Source organism: Aythya marila (assembly GCF_965140915.1).
Source record: "Aythya marila genome assembly, chromosome: 10".
NCBI lineage: Eukaryota > Metazoa > Chordata > Aves > Anseriformes > Anatidae > Aythya > Aythya marila.
Window position 1 is genome coordinate 13,805,443 of NC_139051.1, and position 20,271 is coordinate 13,825,713.

At 61.4% G+C, this 20,271-nt stretch overlaps 1 protein-coding gene across 2 annotated transcripts in view; it reads left to right on the forward strand.

Annotated features, from left to right (window-relative positions):
- CACNA2D2 (calcium voltage-gated channel auxiliary subunit alpha2delta 2) overlaps positions 1-20,271 on the forward strand; it is a 169,772-nt gene that overhangs the window by 143,013 nt on the left and 6,488 nt on the right. For both annotated transcript variants that reach the window (XM_082768358.1, XM_082768359.1), the window contains exons 6-23: positions 5,422-5,560; positions 7,421-7,552; positions 7,659-7,716; positions 9,458-9,508; positions 9,603-9,702; positions 10,616-10,774; positions 10,878-10,985; positions 11,395-11,473; positions 11,620-11,669; positions 12,176-12,265; positions 12,356-12,424; positions 12,534-12,608; positions 12,998-13,072; positions 13,467-13,538; positions 13,688-13,759; positions 13,841-13,902; positions 14,831-14,907; positions 17,875-17,935. In XM_082768358.1, the coding sequence (XP_082624484.1) occupies positions 5,422-5,560; positions 7,421-7,552; positions 7,659-7,716; positions 9,458-9,508; positions 9,603-9,702; positions 10,616-10,774; positions 10,878-10,985; positions 11,395-11,473; positions 11,620-11,669; positions 12,176-12,265; positions 12,356-12,424; positions 12,534-12,608; positions 12,998-13,072; positions 13,467-13,538; positions 13,688-13,759; positions 13,841-13,902; positions 14,831-14,907; positions 17,875-17,935 (1,529 nt within the window). The remainder of the gene's footprint in view (positions 1-5,421; positions 5,561-7,420; positions 7,553-7,658; positions 7,717-9,457; positions 9,509-9,602; positions 9,703-10,615; positions 10,775-10,877; positions 10,986-11,394; positions 11,474-11,619; positions 11,670-12,175; positions 12,266-12,355; positions 12,425-12,533; positions 12,609-12,997; positions 13,073-13,466; positions 13,539-13,687; positions 13,760-13,840; positions 13,903-14,830; positions 14,908-17,874; positions 17,936-20,271) is intronic.

The following is a 20,271-nucleotide window of genomic DNA, read 5'->3' on the forward strand; positions in this document are numbered from 1 at the left end:
CGTGAGTACCCCTGCTGCGCCGCGGGCACGGGCTCCTCCCTGCGACCCTCTCTGGGGCTGTCCCACACCGCTGGCGGGGCTGCCCCGGGGGTCCCAAGCTCCGCGGTGGGCACAGCGTGGCTGTCCTCATCCATCTGTCCCCCAGCGCTGGGCCCGGGAGCAGCCGGCTGGGCAGGTCCCTCTGCTGCTGCCAAAGTTTCTAAAATTAAAGCCGGCATCTGAAATTCAAATGAAGAGCAAATCTTTAATTAGAGACCGAAGCTAATTCTCTGCCCCCCTCCTGGCACAGCCGTCCTGTGATTTCTGGCAATCAGGGCTCGAAATCCGCACCCGACAGCTCCGTGCTGCCCGTGCCCCCGAGGGGGCTGGCGTTCGCCCGCGTCACCCACGCTGGTGGCACGCTGGGGACATGATCAGCAGGGCCAGATCCTGCCTGCTGCTGTACGGGCCCCGCCAGGAGCAATGTCTGACCTGGGCTTTGGGCAAGCCCAGGACGGGTCTTGCATCCTCACTCCATCCCACCGCGACTGTCCCCTGCATTAAAGCAGATTTTGGGTCAAAAGTGGAGAAAAGGAGATGGATGCTGAAATAAAAAAGGAGGGAGATGATACCAGAAGGTCTGAATCGAACTAAATAGCGGCCTTTCCATCTTTTCTTTATTTTGCCTCAATTCTTATATTTAAATTGAGTAGGATCTGGCTGAAATGAAGTTAGTTCTGATAGACAAAGCCTATTCAATGTAACTGGGACTTATTCACCAGCCTTATGCCACGTTTTAACAAGGGGGAGGAAGAAATGAGCTTCCTATTCATTTTGCTCGCACTATCTTCCTAAACAGATTCTGGATTTCATAGTGGTTTTTAACAACTGGGATAGCAGAAAATTTTCCTGGGGGACCACAGGGCTCTCCACATGTTTACAGAAGCAAAGTTTTCACCGTTTCCTGCTAGCAAGGGATGCAAAATTCATCCACGGAGAAGCATTGAAATCAGCAGGCTGGGTATCACAGGCAGAGCAGCGCAGAAATGAAGCGATTTTCAGTTTTTATTATTCTGCGTGTGACAGGGGATGATGCCGAAATCAGGCCAGCGTCCTCGGGGATGTGCCGTTCTCTGCTGGAAGGGTTTCCCGGGCTGTAAAGCCGGGTTTTGCTGCTGCAGTTCAGAGTTGTCCCCGTGGCATGGCAGCACCCATCGGGGCCTGGCGTCTGCCCTTTGGGGGGACGTCCCCATCCCTGTCCCCTGCAGGACTGTTCCCCCTGCGGTGCTTCTGGCAGCAAACCTGGGCTTCGTGCTGGGTGGCTCTGCTGACCCTGCGGCACCCAGAGGTGGCAGGGCTGGAGGGGGCCTTTGCTGCGGCCACGCCGGGGGCTCGGAGTCATTTCTGGGCTGGGAAATGCGGATTTGTGCCAGCGGAACATGCCCGTGGCGGGGAGCAGAACTTGGCGCTTAGAGCAATTAGAGGTCGGAGCTTTTCATTTTGTCGCCCTCTGAACAGAATATTTTCGCTTCTCCAAGACCTCTGGGGATCTGCTCTGCGTGGTGCCCGGGGGCTGCAGGGCTCAGCCATGGACCTGCTGCCCCGGCACCCTGAGCACCCCCTGCCCACCTTCCCCCCTCACCAGCCCCGGCACCGCTCATCGGCTGCACAGAGGGGAGGGAGGAGGGGGAACGAGCCCTGAAATGTCAGCAGCAGATGAAGGGTGTTGGAAAATTTAATCTTCCAACTTCCTCGACTCATGTGACATTTGGATTTCCTCCCGATAAGCTATCAGCCTGAGAAGTTTCTTTCTTTTGCCTTTTTTCTTCTTTTTTTTTTCCCTCCCTCCCCCCCCCCTTCTTCTCTCCTCTGGCTGGTAATTTAAAAATAAATGGTCTAGAAAGATCTCTAAACAGTACCTTTGGCAAAGATTAAAAAAAAAAAAGAGAGAAGGGGGATCGGGGAGCCGGCTAGCAGGAGAGGCTGATTGTTATTTATAACCTGTGCTGCTGTAAAAGCAGGAACGTGGCTGGAGAACGCGCTGCCTGCCTCCCTGGCATTAAATTGCTGGATTTCAGGAAAAGCTGAGGAATTTAAGGTGGAGAAGGGCCCTTCTGCAAGTGCCTGGGGTCCCTCAGCCGGTGCCTTGGGCCTTGCTGTGGGAGCCGAGGGCAGCCCCGCGGCCCCCACCTCGCTCCCTCCCCACCCCGTCTCACCTCCCAGAATCCGGCCTTTCTGGCAAAAGTAAGAAAAAAAAACACACCCTCTGATTTTCTAGTGCTGAGGATGAAATGCTCCCGGGCCCCAGGAGCAGCAGGGCGTGCTGTCACCACCTCTCCTCCCCGCCACCTTCTGTGACCTTGGCGCTGCTCGGGGCCGGCTGCGGGGCCTGCAGCCACCCGCGGCCGCGTGCTCGGCGTCCTCATCAGCCCGAGCAGCCGCAGCGCCTAGAAATTCACATTTCGCCGGTTTTTGATCCAGATCAGTGGGAAATTTCCACAGATGATGAGATATTTTGAGGTGATCTGCCCTTGCGAAGGGCTGCGGGTAGGATGGGGGTGCCGGGGTGTAGCCGGCATGGCGAGGAGGGACGAGGCGGCGGGGCCGAACCCACAGGCCGCATCAGCCGGGCGTTTGTCATCGTTGCTGACATTTAAGCAGCCCTCATTAGCGGCGGTGGCTCGTTCCCATGGAGATGGACGGGGGCGTTCGCATCCGCTGGAGCTGCCTCGCCGAGGCACGGCGGGGCTGTGCCAGGTCATGCGGCCTGAACCCCAAACTGCAGCGGGGGCGCCGCTCCTCTGTGCCCCCCGTCCATCGGGAGCAGATGGAAAGGGAATCGCGAGTGGTAAAATTTGGGGTAAAACCTGCCCAAAGTGCTGGCTCCTGGGTGTTCCTCACTGATCTGAGGAAAACGGGGGAGAAAAACTACAGAACCACAGAATCGTCTAGGGTGGAAGAGACCTCCAATATCCCCTAGTCCAACCTCTGACCTAACACTAACCAGTCCTCCACTAACCCATATCACTGAGCTCTACATCTAAACGTCTTTTCAAGACCTCCAGGGATGGTGACTCCACCACTTCCCTGGGCAGCCCATCCCAATGCCTAACAACCCTTTCGGTAAAGAAGTTTTTCCTAATATCCAACCTAAAAGAGCCCTGAAACAGACTAGAAACAGGCCGTGGCTTTCCACCCAGCTCCTAAAGCCCTGGAGGTGGTGAAAGTTCCCAGCACGACGGCTCCTGGCTGAAGCAATAAATGGGTGTGATACCGAGGCATCGCCAAAGAAAAGGCTTCTAGCGGGGTGTATCAAATCAGGTATTAAGATCTGTAGCATCTGTTTGTGTTCTGTTGGACCTATCTTCACATTTCGAAGATAAAATAGATGTTTTGGAGTCCTTGTGAAAGGAAATGATGAGAAACGCTGCAAAATCCAGCTAGGGACCCGCCAAGGTGCTCTCAGTTAAAGCGATGTAAACCCAGGAGAGCTTGAATCATTTTCTCCTTTGCTCTAATCCACCAATTTAATGTGGGATTTCTTCCCCTGGCCCCATCCATGTGGTTTCCTTCAGCCCAATCCAGCACCGAGGTGCTGCTGCCCCTGCCTGGGCTGGCGATGGCTTCGGGCAGCTTCATCTGGGCAGCGATGACCCCGTCCCAGGAGCCAAATTCCTCCTGGCCTCGACAGGGCTATCTCAGCTGGGGTCAGGAGATTTATGGATAAAGGGTAAACGTAGCTCGGATACCATCAGCTCGCCGTGGGTCTGCTTGCTGTAGGGGTGTCAGTGATGCATGAAGTGTCCTGTGTACAGATAGCTGCGTATTTGTCTCCGAGATCTATACATACGCCTCTTTACAGCTCCATGAATGAGAGCAGCCAGACAGCACCGAACCTCGGAGAATACAAATTAGCCCCTCGCAAGTGGGTGATATCAGGGAATAATGATAAACACGGGACCGGGAATTATATCCGGGGGTTCCGGCTCCGGTGACACTGTGAATAAACTCAGCAGTGCGGGGGGAAGAGCGGGGAATTGATGTTCCTGCTGGCGGGGGTCGCCAGGGCTCGGGAGGAGATGTTTGGGTGGCAAAGCAGAGGTTTGGGTGCTGTAAGTTCCCCAGGGCAATGGCTTTGTCCAGCGTTTGCCACCTCCCTCCAAAGCCCGTCCTCAGCCCTAAATGAGGCCCAGCAGGGACACGCCAGGCTCACAGCACGGAGAGCTGAGCCCCATGTTTGTGGCCGGACCCGCTCGCTGGGTATCTCGCGGCACGGCCGCGGCCTTTTTTCAGCCAAGGGCACCAGGCGAGCTCTTCTGGGGCTTCGCGGTGGGTCAGGCAGCCAGGTTCGTTCCTTTTCTCAGGATTTACGTGAAATGGAGAGTGTAATCTGGATTTCAATCTTGGCGACGTCGCTCCGGGGAGGCAGAGCCGTCCCCTGCCTGCTGCTGGGCTCCCGCAGCCGTAATTGAGTTCAGCATCTTTCCGGGCGGCCGGCGGCCCCGCGGTCGCATCGGCTCTGCGGCGTGCTGACACTGCCGATGCGTCTGCTGGAATTAAAAACCAAACCTTGCATAGCAATCCTGTTATTCTCCCGAGCTGTGGCGAATGGTTTTGCCACCCTCCCAATGTCAGGGGAATGTCACCGCCTGGCCGTCTGTCCCGAGCCATCACGGGGGAGGTGGCATCTCCGCGCGTCCTCCTGTGACTCCGGCTCTTTTTGGGAAGGTGCTGGTGGGAGAGCTGATGGCTCTGGGGAGCACGAGGGGCAGCATCCTCATCCTCATCCTCCTCCCGCCCTGAGCCTCTGGTTGCCAGCAGCTGTCCCAACCCCTGTGCCCACGGCAGGGGTGCAGCAGCTCGGCGGGCTCAGGGCCGTCACCTTCCCCCGGCTTTCCTCGCCCCCAGCACAACAGCAGATCTCGTCTCCCTCCCTGCACACCCATTGCTGTGTCCTGCAGGCACGAGCCGAGGTCCACCCTATGTCCCCAGGGGCACTTGTGGCTCGGGCAGGGGACGTCCCCATGCTGCCACCCAGGGCCCCTCCGCTCGGTGCTGGGGGAGAGGAGCGGCCGTGATGGAGGGAGCGCGCTCCAGCGCCGGCAGTGGGGAATTTGCCATCTCTCCACCATAATTAAATATTGTTTGCATTGCTTATTGACAGAGCGTTAAGCTGCACTCCGTTTTAATTTGTTCTTTGATAGTTGCCTTTTGCTGCTAATTGATTTTCAAGGCTTTTTATTATTTTTTTTTTGCCCGGGTGGGTTTTTTTTTTTTCTGGTTTCAGACCTGCCGTGCTACCAAGCCCAGTGCCAAGCCTCAGCCGAGCTCAGCCTCCCCAGCCAGCGCTGCCAGTCTGCGTGGGGTGGGCTGGCGCTGGCTTCGGGTGGGGACACCCCACACACGTCCCCAGTGTCCCCACGCTCTCTGCTTTTTCCCCAGGACGATCCTGATGGAGAAGAGATCGAGCGGGAGAAGTCCAACTCCCTGAAGCTGGAGTTCACCGACGACGCCAACTTCAAGACCAAGGTTAACTACTCGTACGCCGCCGTGCAGATCCCCACGGACATCTACAAAGGCTGTGAGTGCCCTCGACCCGCTCGGCTCTGTGCTGCGAGGCCGGGCACAGCCTCCACGTGGCCGGCTCTCGGTGCCACAGCCCTGGGGACCGTGTCCCTGGGGTCCCTGCCAGGCCCAGTGGCTCTCAGCTGCTGTCCCCCAGTGTTAGGGACCCGCTGGGTCCCTGCGCCTCAGCAGCTCCGTGCTCGGTGCGGACCAAAGGGGTGCATCAGACCAGGGTGGCAGGGGGATGGATGGAGGGATGGATGGATGAGGGGGCTGTGCAGGATGACACGGACACGCCACACCACCTTGTGGTCCTGGACCAAGCTGGCGTGTCCCCACAGGGTGGTGACAGTCCCCGAGCTTGCAGAGCTCTCCAGCCTCTCCCTGCCGCGGTGGCACACGGTGACAGTCGGTCTGCATTTCCCTCTAGTGGCTGCTCTGCACAGAGCTGGGCACCGCTCCCGGCCGGACACCGGCTCCCCGCAGCCCCTGGCCTCATCCTGTGCCCAGGCACAGCCCCTGCTGGCCCCCGCACCCCCTCGCCTCCCCTGGCCCCTCTCGGTGCCACTTGGTGAGGTGACAGGGGCCGAGCTCCTGCTTCTGCCCCGCACGCTCAGAGCCGCATCGGTGGAACGGTTTCACCCCGAGAATGAGAAATTGCAATTAGCTTAATTAGCGAGCCAGCACAGGCCGGGCAGCTAATGGAGCAAATCCTGAGAGTGGGGGGAGATGAAATAGCTGGTACCCCGAGCCCCCTGCTCACCAACTGCTGCGGTGCTGATGCCCGGCCAGAGCCATGCCAACCCCTGCCTGGCTGGGACACGATTTGGGGAGCAGCACGGGGCCACGGGTCTGCGGGGACGGCGGGTGGGCTGGGGACACCGGGGACACGTCCCCGTGGGGCCCGCTGGAGAGGCGCTATCGCTGCCTGGCACGCTGCTGAAAACCCTGCGGAGACGCCCTCCGCCGTCACCCCTGGCTACACACACAAATTACATCCTATATGTGTTTTATTTACTGTGCCACTTTTAATTAAAGCCGCAATCTCTCTCCGGCGGGGCGGGGCTGGGCTCACCCTGCTGGGGACGGGGACGAGGTGGGGACGGGGACAGGAGGGCGCAGAGCAGCCGCACCATGGAGCATCTCCAGCCGCCCGAGCCCTGTGTGCGCACAGATGCATCGTAGGGGCCGTGTTTGTGCACGGGGAGGGCACATATAGATATATATGCATATATTATGAGGGTGTATATATATCTATACATGTATGTAGGAATGTGTCAGCCTTTGTGTGAAGTCCCTGGGCTGTGGCCGTGTCCCAGCGTGGCCCCAGGCTCGGAAATGGTTTGGGGGCTCGTGGCAGGAGGCACGTCTGGCTGGAGTGGTCAGCGGGATATGGGGACACTGTGGGGCTCCCCAAGAGCTGGGGGTGCCAGGAGGGTCCTCGTGCCCACGGGGACGTCCTGCTGTCCCCACGTGCTGCCCAGCAGCTTCCCCGCGCTCCACCGGCCCCGTTTAATTAACCACGGGCGGCGGCTGCCGGCAGCTTATCTTCTGCTTTAATAGCTGAATAATTTAAAGCCTCTGTTTGCCGGCATCTTAATTGCTTCTGCGTCAGGTGCGGGGGCCAGCAGGAATGCAGAGCAGGGCCCGTGCGTGGCCCGCTGGTGGCTGTCCCTGGCACCGGGGCTGGCACGGCCCCAGGAGGCATTTGCTGGGAGGGGGGTGACACCGCGGCCGTGGCCGTCCCCTCCCGGAGCTGAGCCCCTCAGGGGGCAGCAGGGGGGACGCGGTGAGGGCTGCCAGACCCCTCTGGGGTAGGGGCAGAAGGGACACGGCGCTGTCCCTATCCCCCAGCCGCCCGCTCTGTGCCTTGCAGCCACCGTCATCCTCAACGAGCTGAACTGGACGCAGGCGCTGGAGGACGTCTTCATCGAGAACCGCAAGGAGGACCCCTCCCTGCTCTGGCAGGTCTTCGGCAGCGCCACCGGCGTCACCCGCTACTACCCCGGTGCGTGGCGGGGGCGTCCCTCTGTCCCCAGGGTCCCCCCCCAAGCGGGGACGGTGTCCCTGGGGAGGTGGCAGCGCCTCGCTCACCGCCCACCTTTCGCCCGCAGCCACCCCGTGGAGAGCCCCCAACAAGATCGACCTCTACGATGTGCGCAGACGGCCCTGGTAAGGGGACAAGGACCTGGGGGGGGAAGTCAGGAAGGACCCCCCCCACCCCCCGTTCCCCCTCCCTGCCGCCCCCCTGCACGCCAGACTCCGGCTCCGGGAGCAGCCAGCTCTGTCCAATTTTCATTTCACACATCGTTGGCATTGGAAAATGGATACAATAACACAGGCAGGGGCATCCAAGCTGCAGCTTTCATCTCCCGCTCCCCTCCCCTCTCCCGGCGCCGGGAAGGCAGAGGGAGATGGAGAGATAAATCCTCAGATCCAGATTGAAGCAGGTAGAGCTGCCCCCTGCGGCCCCACGCCCGTGCCTGGCCCACGAGCAGCGTCCCTGCAGAGACCCCGTTTAAACGGGGCTGCGAACAGCTCGTGAAGAGCCAAGGCAAGAGGACGGGGTGATAAACGCTGAGATGGAGCCAGCCGGTGCCGAGTGAGAGCTGCGAGCTCCGGTTTGGCTGTGCACCGAGCTGAGCATGACGGAGCCACGCGCCGTCAGCCCAGGCCGACGTGTCCCCAGTGGACCCACGGGGCCATCGAGTCCAATTCCTGGGCTCCCAAAGGGCCACCCCAAAAAAAATCACTGCTCTGCCCACCTGCGGCTGGGGGCTCAGTGATGCCGGGGGTCCCCAAAAAGCATCCGTGCCCCTCGGTGCCCATCAATGCCCCGTTTCCACCACATGTCCCTTGCTGCTCCTCGACATGGGCAGGGCACGGAGCTGGAGCATCCCACAGCCCCGTTGTGCCGAGCCCAGGTCGCTGCCCGGTGCTGGGTTTTGGGGACGGGGGGGTGCCCGCAGCCCTGGCACCCCTCTCCGCACAGGGTGCAGCCCCGCCAGGCCCTCTCCTTGTCAGAAAATGAAGTGTCCCATTACTCAGGTTAATTACCTGTGATTTCTCTGCATTAATACTAACTGCTCTCTGCTGTTAGTCAGGGCTCTGCTGCACCACACAGCCCACACCACCCCCAGAGCCCTCTGTGGGACACAGCGGGTCCCCAGGCCCTGCTCCCCAGGTCCCCGTGTCCCCAGTCCTGCCTCCAGCCCCCGTGGGGACAGGCAGAGCCGTCGCAGCGCCCAGGACCGCCAGCGCCGCTCGCTTCCCTTCCCCTCCCTTGATAAATGGCCCTATTAAATAAAGCCTTTTCCTGTGGAGCCCTGGGTATTAATCTGAGCGGGGCACCCGGAGATAAATGCGCTGCCACAACCCATTACGAGCAGCATCTTAGTTTGCGGGGAGCCCAACGGGGGGAGCGGGCGGGCACCGAGCCCCCGGCCCGGCTGCAGCCACCCGGCAGCGACCCCACAGCCAGCGGGGAGGGCCTGGGGCTCGGGGGCAGCAGGAGGGGGGACGAGCAGCAGATCCCATCCCCATCCCGTGGGCTGGGGGCATGGCAGGGAGCAGCCCGGCCGCCTCTGAGGGGCGAGGAAGGTTTCCCTCGTTGTTTTCAGGGGGGGGATGATTTACGCGTTATCATTATTTTTCCTCCTGGTAGCTAAAAATAACCTCATCAGCCTGGCCTTTGAAGCTCCCGGGAGGGGGGTAAATAGCATCTTAATAGGGCTGCGTGTGTCAGCATAATCAGCGCGCAGCAAAGGGCCCGCGATGATGGAGGAGTTTGGCATTTAGAGCGCGGCAGCGAGCGGCAGCGTGGCCGCACCGCTCCTCGTCCTCGCCCCGGCGGGGTCGCGGCACAGCTGCGGGACCCCCCCGCCCCAAATACTGACCCCTCTGCGCCCCGCAGGTACATCCAGGGCGCCTCCTCCCCGAAGGACATGGTCATCATCGTGGACGTGTGAGTAGGGCGGGCGGGTGGCGGGGCTGCGGGGACCCCCCTGCCCCCCTCGGCCCCGCGCTGCCGAGCCCCCAGCTCCCCTCTCTGCGGCCAGGAGCGGCAGCGTGAGCGGCCTCACCCTCAAGCTGATGAAGACCTCGGTGTACGAGATGCTGGACACCCTCTCGGATGATGACTACGTCAACGTGGCCTCGGTGAGCGCTGCGCCCCGCGGGGTCCCCGGATGCCCCGTGCGCCCAGCCAGGGGAGGGCAATTCCTTCACCAGCACCCCCAGAGCCCCCTCGCCAGCTCCGGAGCTGCCACGAGATGAACCCAGGGGCTCATCCGTGCGTGGCAGTGGGCAAAAAGCACCACGATTGTAGGGCTCCTGGTGGAGCTGCCCTGGTGGTGTCGGGCAGCCGAGATGTGGCATCGGCTGCTCGTGGCTTTGGGAGGGCCGGGCCGGTGCTGCTTGGCAGATAAGACAAGCAGAAAAGTCCTTTCTGGCCTGAAAATCCAGGCAGGATGAATTGCAGGGGCTTTTGATGGGAGAGGAGGGCTGCGCTGAGCAGTCCCTGCCACAATTATCCCTCAAAGATCTGGCAAGTGCTGTTTCTTTTGATGGCTTTTACAAGAAATCCTCCCAAACCTGCTGCTGGACGCTTTTCAGCTCAAGGCCAGCTCAAGGAGAGCCACAGCCCAGCAGCAGCCGCAGCCCTGGCGCGCTGGAGGTCGGATCCTGAACCCAGCCAGGGCAGCCCCAGGCTCCAGGGCTGGGGGAGACGTGCCGGGCTGAGCCCTGCCCCTCACCCCGCATGCCCCCGAGGGGTCTCAGGAGGTTTTGGGGAGCGCTGGACTCGTGGTGGCCATCACCCCGTGGACTCTGCACCCCTGAGTGCAGCCTGGCCACAAGCAAAGCCAGGGGGCATGGTGGCATCGGTGGCTGATGGCTTTGGCTTCTGTGACTGCACCAGGTTGAGGTCACCCTGGTGTCCCCACTCTGTCCCTGTGCCACCAGGACACCACATGTAGGGTGCTCCAGCCCCTGGGTGCTTTGTGCCCACCGGGGCAGCCTTTGGGTCCCCATCCCCTCTCTGAAACTCGCCGCCCTCTCTTCTCCCTCCCAGTTCAACGAGAAGGCGAAGCCAGTGTCGTGCTTCAAGCACCTGGTGCAGGCCAACATCCGTAACAAGAAGGTCTTCAAGGAGGACGTGCAGGGGATGGTGGCCAAGGGCACGACCGACTACAAGGCCGGCTTCGAGTACGCCTTCGACCAGCTGCAGAACGTGAGCTGGGGCCCGGCGGGGAGGGCAGCGGGGCTGCGGGCTGGCAGGGGAGGGCAGGCTGCGCCCGTGGGCCTGCCCCACGCGCCGCCCCTCTGCCTCGCAGTCCAACATCACGCGGGCCAACTGCAACAAGATGATCATGATGTTCACGGACGGCGGCGAGGACCGGGTGCAGGACGTCTTCGAGAAGTACAACTGGCCCAACAAAACGGTGAGCGCCCACGGCTGCGTGCGGCACGCAGCCGGGCACACGCGCGTGCGCACGGAGCCCGGCCCGGCTCTGGCTGGGAGGTGGCATCGTGCAGCAGGACCAGCTGGGATCCTGCAGCTTTATTGCCGGCTTCCGCCTCATTTGCCAGGAGCCATTTCCCCAGCCTGCCCGCTCCTGCTCCGAGCCACTGCCCCCGTAATGGGGCGGCTGCCGCGCCGCTGCCAGCACCGACCTTGGTGCGCGGGGAGGGACGGGGCCAGCGGGTCCCCTGAGCACCTGCCCCGGTGGGGACGCACCCCGGGGTATGGGGACGGGGCTGTGCACTGCTGGGTGAGCCCAGGGACCCCCATAGGGTCCCCGGTGCTGCCCCCGTGTCCTCAGGGTTGCTCACGGCCGCGCTGTGCCACAGGTGCGTGTCTTCACCTTCTCTGTCGGGCAGCACAACTACGACGTGACCCCGCTGCAGTGGATGGCGTGTGCCAACAAAGGTGAGCAGGGGGCTGGTGCTGGGTGTCCCCAGGGCGTGTGGGGCCACCCAGCAGGGTGCAGGCACCTCGCACAGCAGGATGGACGGCAGGACAGATGGACTGCGGGGTGGCGGGCTCCCTACCTGCATTTCTCTTTCTTTTCCAAGGTTACTACTTTGAAATCCCCTCCATCGGCGCCATCCGCATCAACACGCAGGTGAGGCAGGGTGCTGGCACGTGGCAGCAGGCAGAGCTGCCCTCCCCAGACACCCCAACGTGCTGCACAGCCCCAAAATGCTGGCGAAGAGCATGATGCCACTGGAATAAGTCATCCTCTGCAGCACCCCCTGCCCCTTTCCCTTACCAGGCACCACTTTGTGGGGTTCCCGGCAGGGTCCCCACTCTCCCCTCGGGGACAGATGTGACCCCAGGGCTGCTCGGCTCTGGAGGCCCCTTCCCTGCCCCTGCTGCTTTCCCAGCACGGAGCAGAGCGAGCAGCACCTTGCTGGCACATCAGCACCCCCGCTTGGGGATTCCTGCTGCAGCAATTCCCCTCGGATATTGCCAGCAGCAGCCGCCGCTCCCGGGGCAGCTCCTGGTGCTGGCAGCACCCATGGGTGGCGGGCAGGGGGCACCCGGTGCTGAGCTGTGATTTGGGAGCAGGGCATCACCAAGCGCCGGGTGCAGGGCCCCGGTGTCACACCATCCCCTCTGTCCCCACAGGAGTACCTGGACGTGCTGGGCAGACCCATGGTCCTGGCCGGGAACCGAGCCAAGCAGGTCCAGTGGACCAACGTCTACCAGGACGCCCTGGTGAGGACCCCGGCCCCGCGCAGCCCCCGCAGGGCCACGACGCCCGGGTGCCAGCGAGGGGCTGGCTGACACCCTGCTGTGCTCACACAGGGGCTGGGGCTGGTGGTGACGGGCACGCTGCCGGTGTTCAACCTGACCGAGGACAGCAGCGACAGGAAGGTAGGAGCCACCCTGCACCCTAGATAGGGCACTGGCACCCCTGGGTGCTGCCTGCTGGGTTTTGGGCAGAGCCTGAGCCCTGACACCACCGCCCTGCGCCTCCTTCCAGAACCAGCTCATCCTGGGCGTGATGGGGATCGACGTGGCGCTGAACGACATCAAGAAGCTGACGCCGCGTTACAACGTGCGTGGGGGGTGTTCCCCATCCATCCCTGCCCCACGGCTCCCCACGTGCCCCACGGCCCCGCTGCGGTGTGGGCAGCTCTGGCAGAGCTGCAGCAGCACTCCTTGGGGCAGTGACCGTGGGGGCAGGAGGGTGGCACTCGGGGACACAGAGCAGAACCATTCACAGTCAGTGGGAACTGCCCAGAGGACAAAATCCAGAGGCAGGGAGAGAGGAAAAAGCTCTGGTTTTCCCTGCCCCTGTGTTCCCATCACAGTGCTGTGCAAAAGGGGGGTTGGCGCTGAGTTTGGGAGGTTGGAGAGAAAAACAAAAACAAGTCTGCAGAGCTGATGGGTGGCGTGGGCATGGCTCGGCACGCAGCTGCGCTCACCTGTCCTGTCCTCCCGCAGCTGGGGGCGAACGGCTACGTCTTCGCCATTGACCTGAACGGCTACGTGCTGCTGCACCCCAACCTGCAGCCCCAGGTGAGCAGGGGAGCGCTCCCCCCACTGCTGGGTCCTCACCTCTGCCCCCCAGGGGGGGAAACTGAGGCAGGGAGAAGCGGAGCGGCTACTGGAGGGGATTCATCACTGGGCACCGGGCAGGGAGCGAGGCAGCAGCAGCGAGCAGGGTGGATCTGTCTCGCTGGCAGCAGCATCCCTCTTAGCTCATCAGTGGTGTTAATGGGCTGCCCAGAAGCAGGAACGGGGGAATTTCTGTCCCCGTTCTGCTTCAGGGGATGCTGTGCCCCCGGGGTCTCTCCCACCATGGCACAGAGAGGAGCGGAGCCGCCCCGCGCAGGCTGTGAGGAGTTTGTCTGGGCTCAGCGGCGGCTGTGGGCGCCCTGAGTCCTTCCCGTGCCTCCCTCTCTGCCTGCAGATCATCAATTTCCGCGAGCCGGTGACGCTGGACTTCCTGGACGCCGAGCTGGAGGACGAGAACAAGGAGGAGGTGGGCAGAGCCTGGGGCAGGTGGCGGGGCACGGCTGGCACCCGCTGCCCCGGCACCGATCCCCGCCGGGTCACAGTCCCCTGGGTGGTGCTGGGGGGCCCACACACCCCGGCCGGGCTGCCCTCAGTCACCTCCCCCGTGTCCCCCAGATCCGGAGAAGCATGATTGATGGAAACGACGGGCAGAGGTTCATCAAGACCCTGATCAAGTCCCTGGACGAGGTAATTAGCAGGGGAGGGGGGCACAGCCGGAGCCACGGTCCTGGCACCGCGGAGCCCTGACTCGCTGCCTCTGCTCCGCAGCAATACATCGACGAGGTGTTCAGGACCTACACGTGGGCCCCCATCAAAAGCACCAACTACAGGTGAGCAGCTTCGGCAGGACCCGTGCTGGCAGGGGGACGTGGCCTCGTGCCCGAAGCTCCGGAGGTCCCCGAGGCCACCACGAGTGTGTCCCAGGGACTGGGGGCTGCAGGTCATTGCGCAGGAGGTTGCTTTGGAGGTGGGGAGCAGAGCTCCCTCCACATTTACAGAACCCCCAGAACCATCTAGGTTGGGAGAGACCTTCAGGATCACCACGTCATCCCCAGCACCCGGTGCACCAGACGCTCCCGGTGCACGGATTCACCCGGAGCTGGTGCCCACGTAACAGTTTTCTTCTTTCTCCCCAAACCGGGCAGCTTCTGGCTCTTCCTTCGAGGGCTGCGGCTCTTCCTGGCTTCCTCCCTTGTGTGGGGACAGCTGGTCCCTCCTCCACGTGCATCTCCCTTGGTACCTGGCAGGCACTCGGTACCCTTGGTACCCGTCTCAGCCTTGGCTGGGCAGGCTCCTCACCTCCCCTGTGCTCAGGGGGTGGCCCCAGGACATCCCCGGGTGCTTCAGGATGACACCGGGAGCTCCAGGATGTCTGTGGGTGCTCCAGGAATGGTCTTGGGGAGCTCCAGGTGCCCCCTGGTGGTCCTGGGTGCTCCAGGATGTTGCTGGGTGCTCCAGGATAGCCCTGGGTGCTCAAGGATGTCCCCAGGTGCTCTGGGATTTTCCTGGGTGCCCCATGGTGGTCCTGGGCGCTCCAGAACATCCCGGGGTGCTCCATAATGTCCCTGAGTGCCCCAGGATAGCCCTGGGTGCCCCGGGATGTCCATGGACAGCCCAGGACATCCTCGGGCACTCCAGGACACCCGTGGGTGCCTCAGGGGTGTCCCTGGGTGCCGCGTGGTGTCGGTGGGTGCCCACATGGGACGGCGCCGGGTGGGTGCTGAGCCTCACGCCACCCGTCTGCTTTCCCCTCCGCAGCCTGGGGCTGGTCCTGCCGCCCTACAGCACCTACTACATCCAGGCCAACCTCAGCGACCAGATCCTGCAAGTGAAGTGTAAGTAGCCCTTGCCCTCCCCGTGCCCCCCCGCACACCCTCTGCCCCGGCCCCCCCAGAAACGGCTGTCGGGGGGGGACAGAACGAAGCGAAGCCCGATGAGAAAAGGGATGAGAATAGCTGTGAGAGGAAAGCAAAATAATGATGAAAAATAAAGAAAGAAGTTAAAAATAAATAAATAAATAAATAAAAGAGGCGTGAGGAGGTGAGCGCACACACGCTGAGGCAGGGGCCAGCTGCGCCTGGGGGTGCCAGGGCTGCACCCCGGCACGATGTGCCCCCAGCACCCGAGGGGCAGGCGCCCGCTGGGGTCAGGGAGCGCTGCAGCAGCCAGAGAACTTGCAAGCCTGTGAAAGTCTGCATGGGTCTTTTCTTTTTTTTTTTAATTATTATTATTATTATTTATTTATTTATTTCCTTCGTTTTATTACGATTCTTCTTTTGCTTTCGACCATTCTTCTCGTTTCGATGAGTTCGCTTTGGGTTGCTTTCGATTTTTTGCCTTTCCTTTCGAATTAATCCGTGTACTTGTGTGTTAGCCTGGCCCCCTCTCTCTCTCTCTCTCCCCCCCCCCAACCCCACCCCGGACCCCAAACCCCTCTCCCTTCGTCGCGGGGCTGGCGTGGAGCCCCCAGCGACGCCCCCCGGCCCCTCCGGCCGCCGTGCGCCCCGCGGGGACCGCGCCGGGCCCGTCCCGGGAGGGGGGTCCCCAAACCCCAAACCCCGCTCCCCCCCCCCGCCTCCCCCAGCCTGGACTTTCTGCATGCCCCGCTGACGCAGCGAGAGCGTTGCTGTATCAAGACTGTTGCAAGTGTTTGCTACTGACTCTCATTTTCCTTTGGAGTACTGAATATATATCTATATATTTCTCTGGTGATATCTTGGCATCTTTTTTATTATTTCACTGTGGCCTTTTGGTTTCTTTACTGGTTGGTTTTATTATTTTTTTTTTATTATTTCTTTCCTTTTCTTTTTCATGTCGTTTTTTTGCAAGAGGTTTCCTTTTGGTATGATTATGATACACAATATTTTTATTCAAACGGCGATTGAATAAAATATTGTTTGTGCCCCCCTTCCCCCTTTCCACCCAACCCCCTTTTTTTTTGTTTGTTGTTTTTTTGTTTGTTGTTTTTCTTGCTTTCTCTCTATGGTGGATTCACACAGTACCAAACATCAAAATGAAGGGCAAGTATTTTCAGTCTCAGACCACTCACCTTCACCACCCCGTCCCTGCCCCGTGTCCGGCCCCCCCAGCCCTGCCTCCACGGCTCCCCCACCTCTCCCCCCCCTGCTTGCCCATCTCCCTGCCCGTTTGCCGAACCTGCAAACCACCACCGACCCCCTGCCTCCTCCTTCCTCCTCCTCCTCCTCCTCCTCCTCCTCGTCCCCCACTCCTCCAGCCCCCCCTTTATTTGGAAGCAACATGTCTTGTTATGTCCATGAGAGCTTTCCCACGGTTACCCCCACTCCCTTCCCGTGCATCGCTCCGAAATCCGACCTGACACCGCTCAAGAGCCGGTCTCATCCGAAACCCTTTCTGATTGATGAGGTTTTTCGTAGCCAGCCCTGGATCCTGCTCTTCCTCCTCCGCCGATCCCTCTTCTTGCCGCCCTCTCCCTGCTCTCACCCCTCCAGCTCTCTTCTCCCCCCCCCGACCCCGGCTCCTTCGCTTCCCCCCCTCCAAGACAACTCAACCTGAACGGGATAGGGCTGTGCAGAGCGGGGCTGGGGGGTGTGGGGTGGGGGGACAGGGCCCAGGGACCCCGGCGGTGCCCTCAACGTCGCTCCCGCCACCACCTTCACCCTCTGGGTCGGGCTTTTTGGGGCAGCCCCCGATGTCCCTGTGTCCCCTGCTCCACGGGGAGGGCATCGGCCCCGTCCCGGTACCAGCTCTCACCCCGGGACTTGGAGCCCCTCGGCGTGGAGGGGGGGCTCAGGGCGGTCACCCCGTGGTTGTCACCGATGCCACCCACGGTGGGACGTGGCCCACGTCCCCCTGCCATGTGGGGTGCATCCCCTGGCCTGGGTCAGCCCGGCACCCGCGTGGCTCCGGGGGGAGGACGGGGAGGGGACAGCAGGGACAGGAGATCGGGGGCGGCAGCAGGCGGAGGCGCGAGCGTCCCCCTCAGCCCTGTCCCATCAGCCTTGAGTTGCCTCCTCCCGGCGCCCCTGCGATGGCGATGCGGATGGGCTCAGTACGAGTGTTTTGTACTCCTCTCCTCCTCCTCCTCCTCTTCCTCTCATCGGCTTGTACCCAGCCCCTGCCTACAGCCCTCGGAGAGCAACAGTCCAACCTCCGGCCGGGCCGGGCCGTGCAACGCACTGAGGGGGGCGGCGGTGCCCGCCGGGGTGGGGGGGCGACACCGTGGGGACCCCGGGGTGTCCCGTGGCACCTCCCCACGCACGTCCCCGGGGGGTCCCGCCGCCCCGGGGACGGGAGGGGGGTGCCCGCGGCGGGACCCCGCGGTGCGTTGCGCGTCCCCTCGCCCCGGGACGAGCCGCTGGTTGGACTGTCCTCGTCAAGGTGCCCGGTTTGGCCATGCCGATGCCTGAAATCTCCTTTTCTCTCTGACGACCAAGTGTTTCGGTGGTTCTCCTGCGCCCACGAGCACAGCATGCGGTTCCCTCCCGTTGTCGATGACCCTAATAAGAGAGAGACGCCACCAGCCGCGCATATATACGCACGTGGACGCGTGCCTATATATGTGTGCGAGCGCCTGCACGCGTGTCCCCGCGTGCCGCCCCGCCGAGCCGAGCGCGCTCGCGCCGCCAACCAGCCAATTCGGTCCAAATCCTCCCAACGTGGGGGGCGGCCGGCCGGCACGACGGCCTTTCCTTTCTCTCTTGTCACCGACGCAGCCGGTCTCTTTCCCTGCCCTCTCTCTCTTGTCTGTCTCTCTCCCTCCTAACGCCCCCCGGCGCCCCCGTTGGCAGCCCCCGCCGGATAACGTCGCCTTTCTGTTGCAGATTTTGAATACCTGCTGCCAAACAGCTTTGAGTCGGAGGGACATGTGTTCATTGCTCCCAGGTAGCTCTGTGTGTGCGCTTGCTGAGGTGTGCATCCCCTCCCCGGCCCCGCTGACCCCCCCCATTCTCCCATTCTCCCACCTCCCATCGCCTCGTCGTGCCTGTCCCCCGCTGCTGTCTGTGTCGTGTGCCCGCGTGCCGTGCGGTGACGGGGGCTGCGGTCCCCCACGGGGGCGGCGCTGCTCGTCCCTGCCCAGCCGGTCGCGCGGTGCGCTCTGTATGGACGCGGTATATATGGACGCGGCGTAGCCCCGCCTGCGCGCGTGCATATATAGGTATAGTTTCTGAAAATCCCAGACAGACAGACAGACAGACAGACGCGCCTGGGTTGGGAGGGACCTCGGAGATCACCCAGTTCCAACCCCCGGCCATAGGCAGGGACGCCACCCACCAGATCAGGTTGCTCAGGGTCTCTTCCACCCTGGCCTTGACACCTCCCGGGATGGGGCATCCACAGCTTCTCTGGGCAGCCTGGGCCAGTGGCTCACCACCCTCTGAGGGAAGAATTCCTTCCTAACATCCAATCTAAATCTCCCCTCCTTTAGTTTAAGACTATTCCCCCTTGTCCTGTCATCTTTTTTTTCAGTCCCCTTCAAGTACTGAAGGGTTGCAATGAGGTCTCAATGAAGTCTTCTCTTCTCCAGACTGAACATCCCTGGCTCTCTCAGCCTTTCTTCACAGGAGAGCTGATGCAGCCTCTGATCAGCTTTGTGGCCCTCCTCTGGACCCGCTCTAACAGCCCCACATCCTTCTCATGCTGGGGGCCCCAGGCCTGGACGCAGCACTGCAGGTGGGGCCTCAGGAGGGCAGAGCAGAGGGGGACAATCACCTCCCTCCCCTGCTGGCCGCTCCTTGTGACACAGCCCGGGATGCAGTTGCCCTTCTGGGCTGCAAGTGCTCACTGCTGGCTCATGTCCAGCTTCTCATCCACCAGAACCCCCAAGTCCTTCTCTGCAGGGCTGCTCTCAATGGGTTCTTCTCCCAGTCTGTCCTGTCTGGGATTGACCCGTCCCAGATGCAGCACCTTGCACTTGGCCTTGTTGAACCTCATTAGGTTCATGCGGGCCCACTTCTCAAGCTTGTCCCGGTCCCTTTGGATGTCATCCCTTCCTTCTGGTTTATCAACCACACCACTCAGCTTGGTGCCAGCTGCAAACATGCTGAGGGTGCACTCAGTCCCACTGTCCATGTCGTTGGTAAAGGTATTAAACAGCACTGGTCCCAGGACAGGCCCCTGAGGGACACCACTCATCACCAGCCTCCACCTGGACACAGAGCCATTGACACCACTCTCTGGGTGCCACCTTCAAGCCAACTCCTTATCCACGGAATGATCCACCCAGAAAATCCATCTCTCTCCAATTTGGAGACCAGGATGTCATGTGGGGCCACACCAGAGGCCTAGCAGAAGTCCAGGCAGATGACATTGGTTGGTCTTAGCTTGCCGACCGATGCAGTCACTCCACCGCAGAAGGCCACCAGAGTGGTCAGCCACGATTTGCCCTTGGTGAAGCCGTGCTGGCTGCCTCAGATCACCTCTTTGTCTTGCACATGCCTCGACATAGTTTCCAGGAGGATCTGTTCCATGATCTTGCCAGGCACGGAGGTGAGGCTCACCGGTCTGTAGTTCTCTGGGTTTTCCTTCCTACCCTTTTTAAAAATGGGAGTGATGTTTCCCCCTCTTTCATTCACCAGGGACTTCACCCAACTGCCAGGACATTCCACATATGATGGAGAGAGGCTTGGCGGCTACATCAGCCGGTTCCCTCAGCACCCTGGGGTGGATGTCATCAGGCCCCATAGACTTGTAGGTGTTTAGTTTCATCGGGTGGCCTCAAACCTGCTGAGTCCCTTCCTGTTGTCCCTCACCAAGCTCAGTCCCATCTGTGCCTTGGCTTTCCTGATCCCATCCCTGCACATCTGCACCGCATCCCTGTGCCCTTCCCAGCACACGTCCCTGCTCCCACAGCCTGTGCATTTCCTTCTGGTGCCTCATTCTGACCAGCAGGTCCTTGCTCAGCCATCCCAGTTGTCTGCCCTCCCTGCCTGCCTGTTTACACGGGGGGCTGGAGAGTTCTTGTGCGCTAAGGAAAACCTCCTTAAAGAGTCTCCAGCTCTGCTCAGCTCCTTTGTCCCTATGGACAGTGTTCAGGGGGTCTCAGCTCCTAGGTCTTTAAATAGCTTGAAGTTTGCTCTTTGAAAGTCCAGGGCCTCACTTTGCTCTTTGCCAGGCCCTGTATTCCTCAAAATCACCAACCCAACCAGGGCATGGTCACTGCAGCCCAGACTGCCTCCAGTCTCGACCTCTTTCTTGAGCTCTTCCACGCTGGTGAGCAC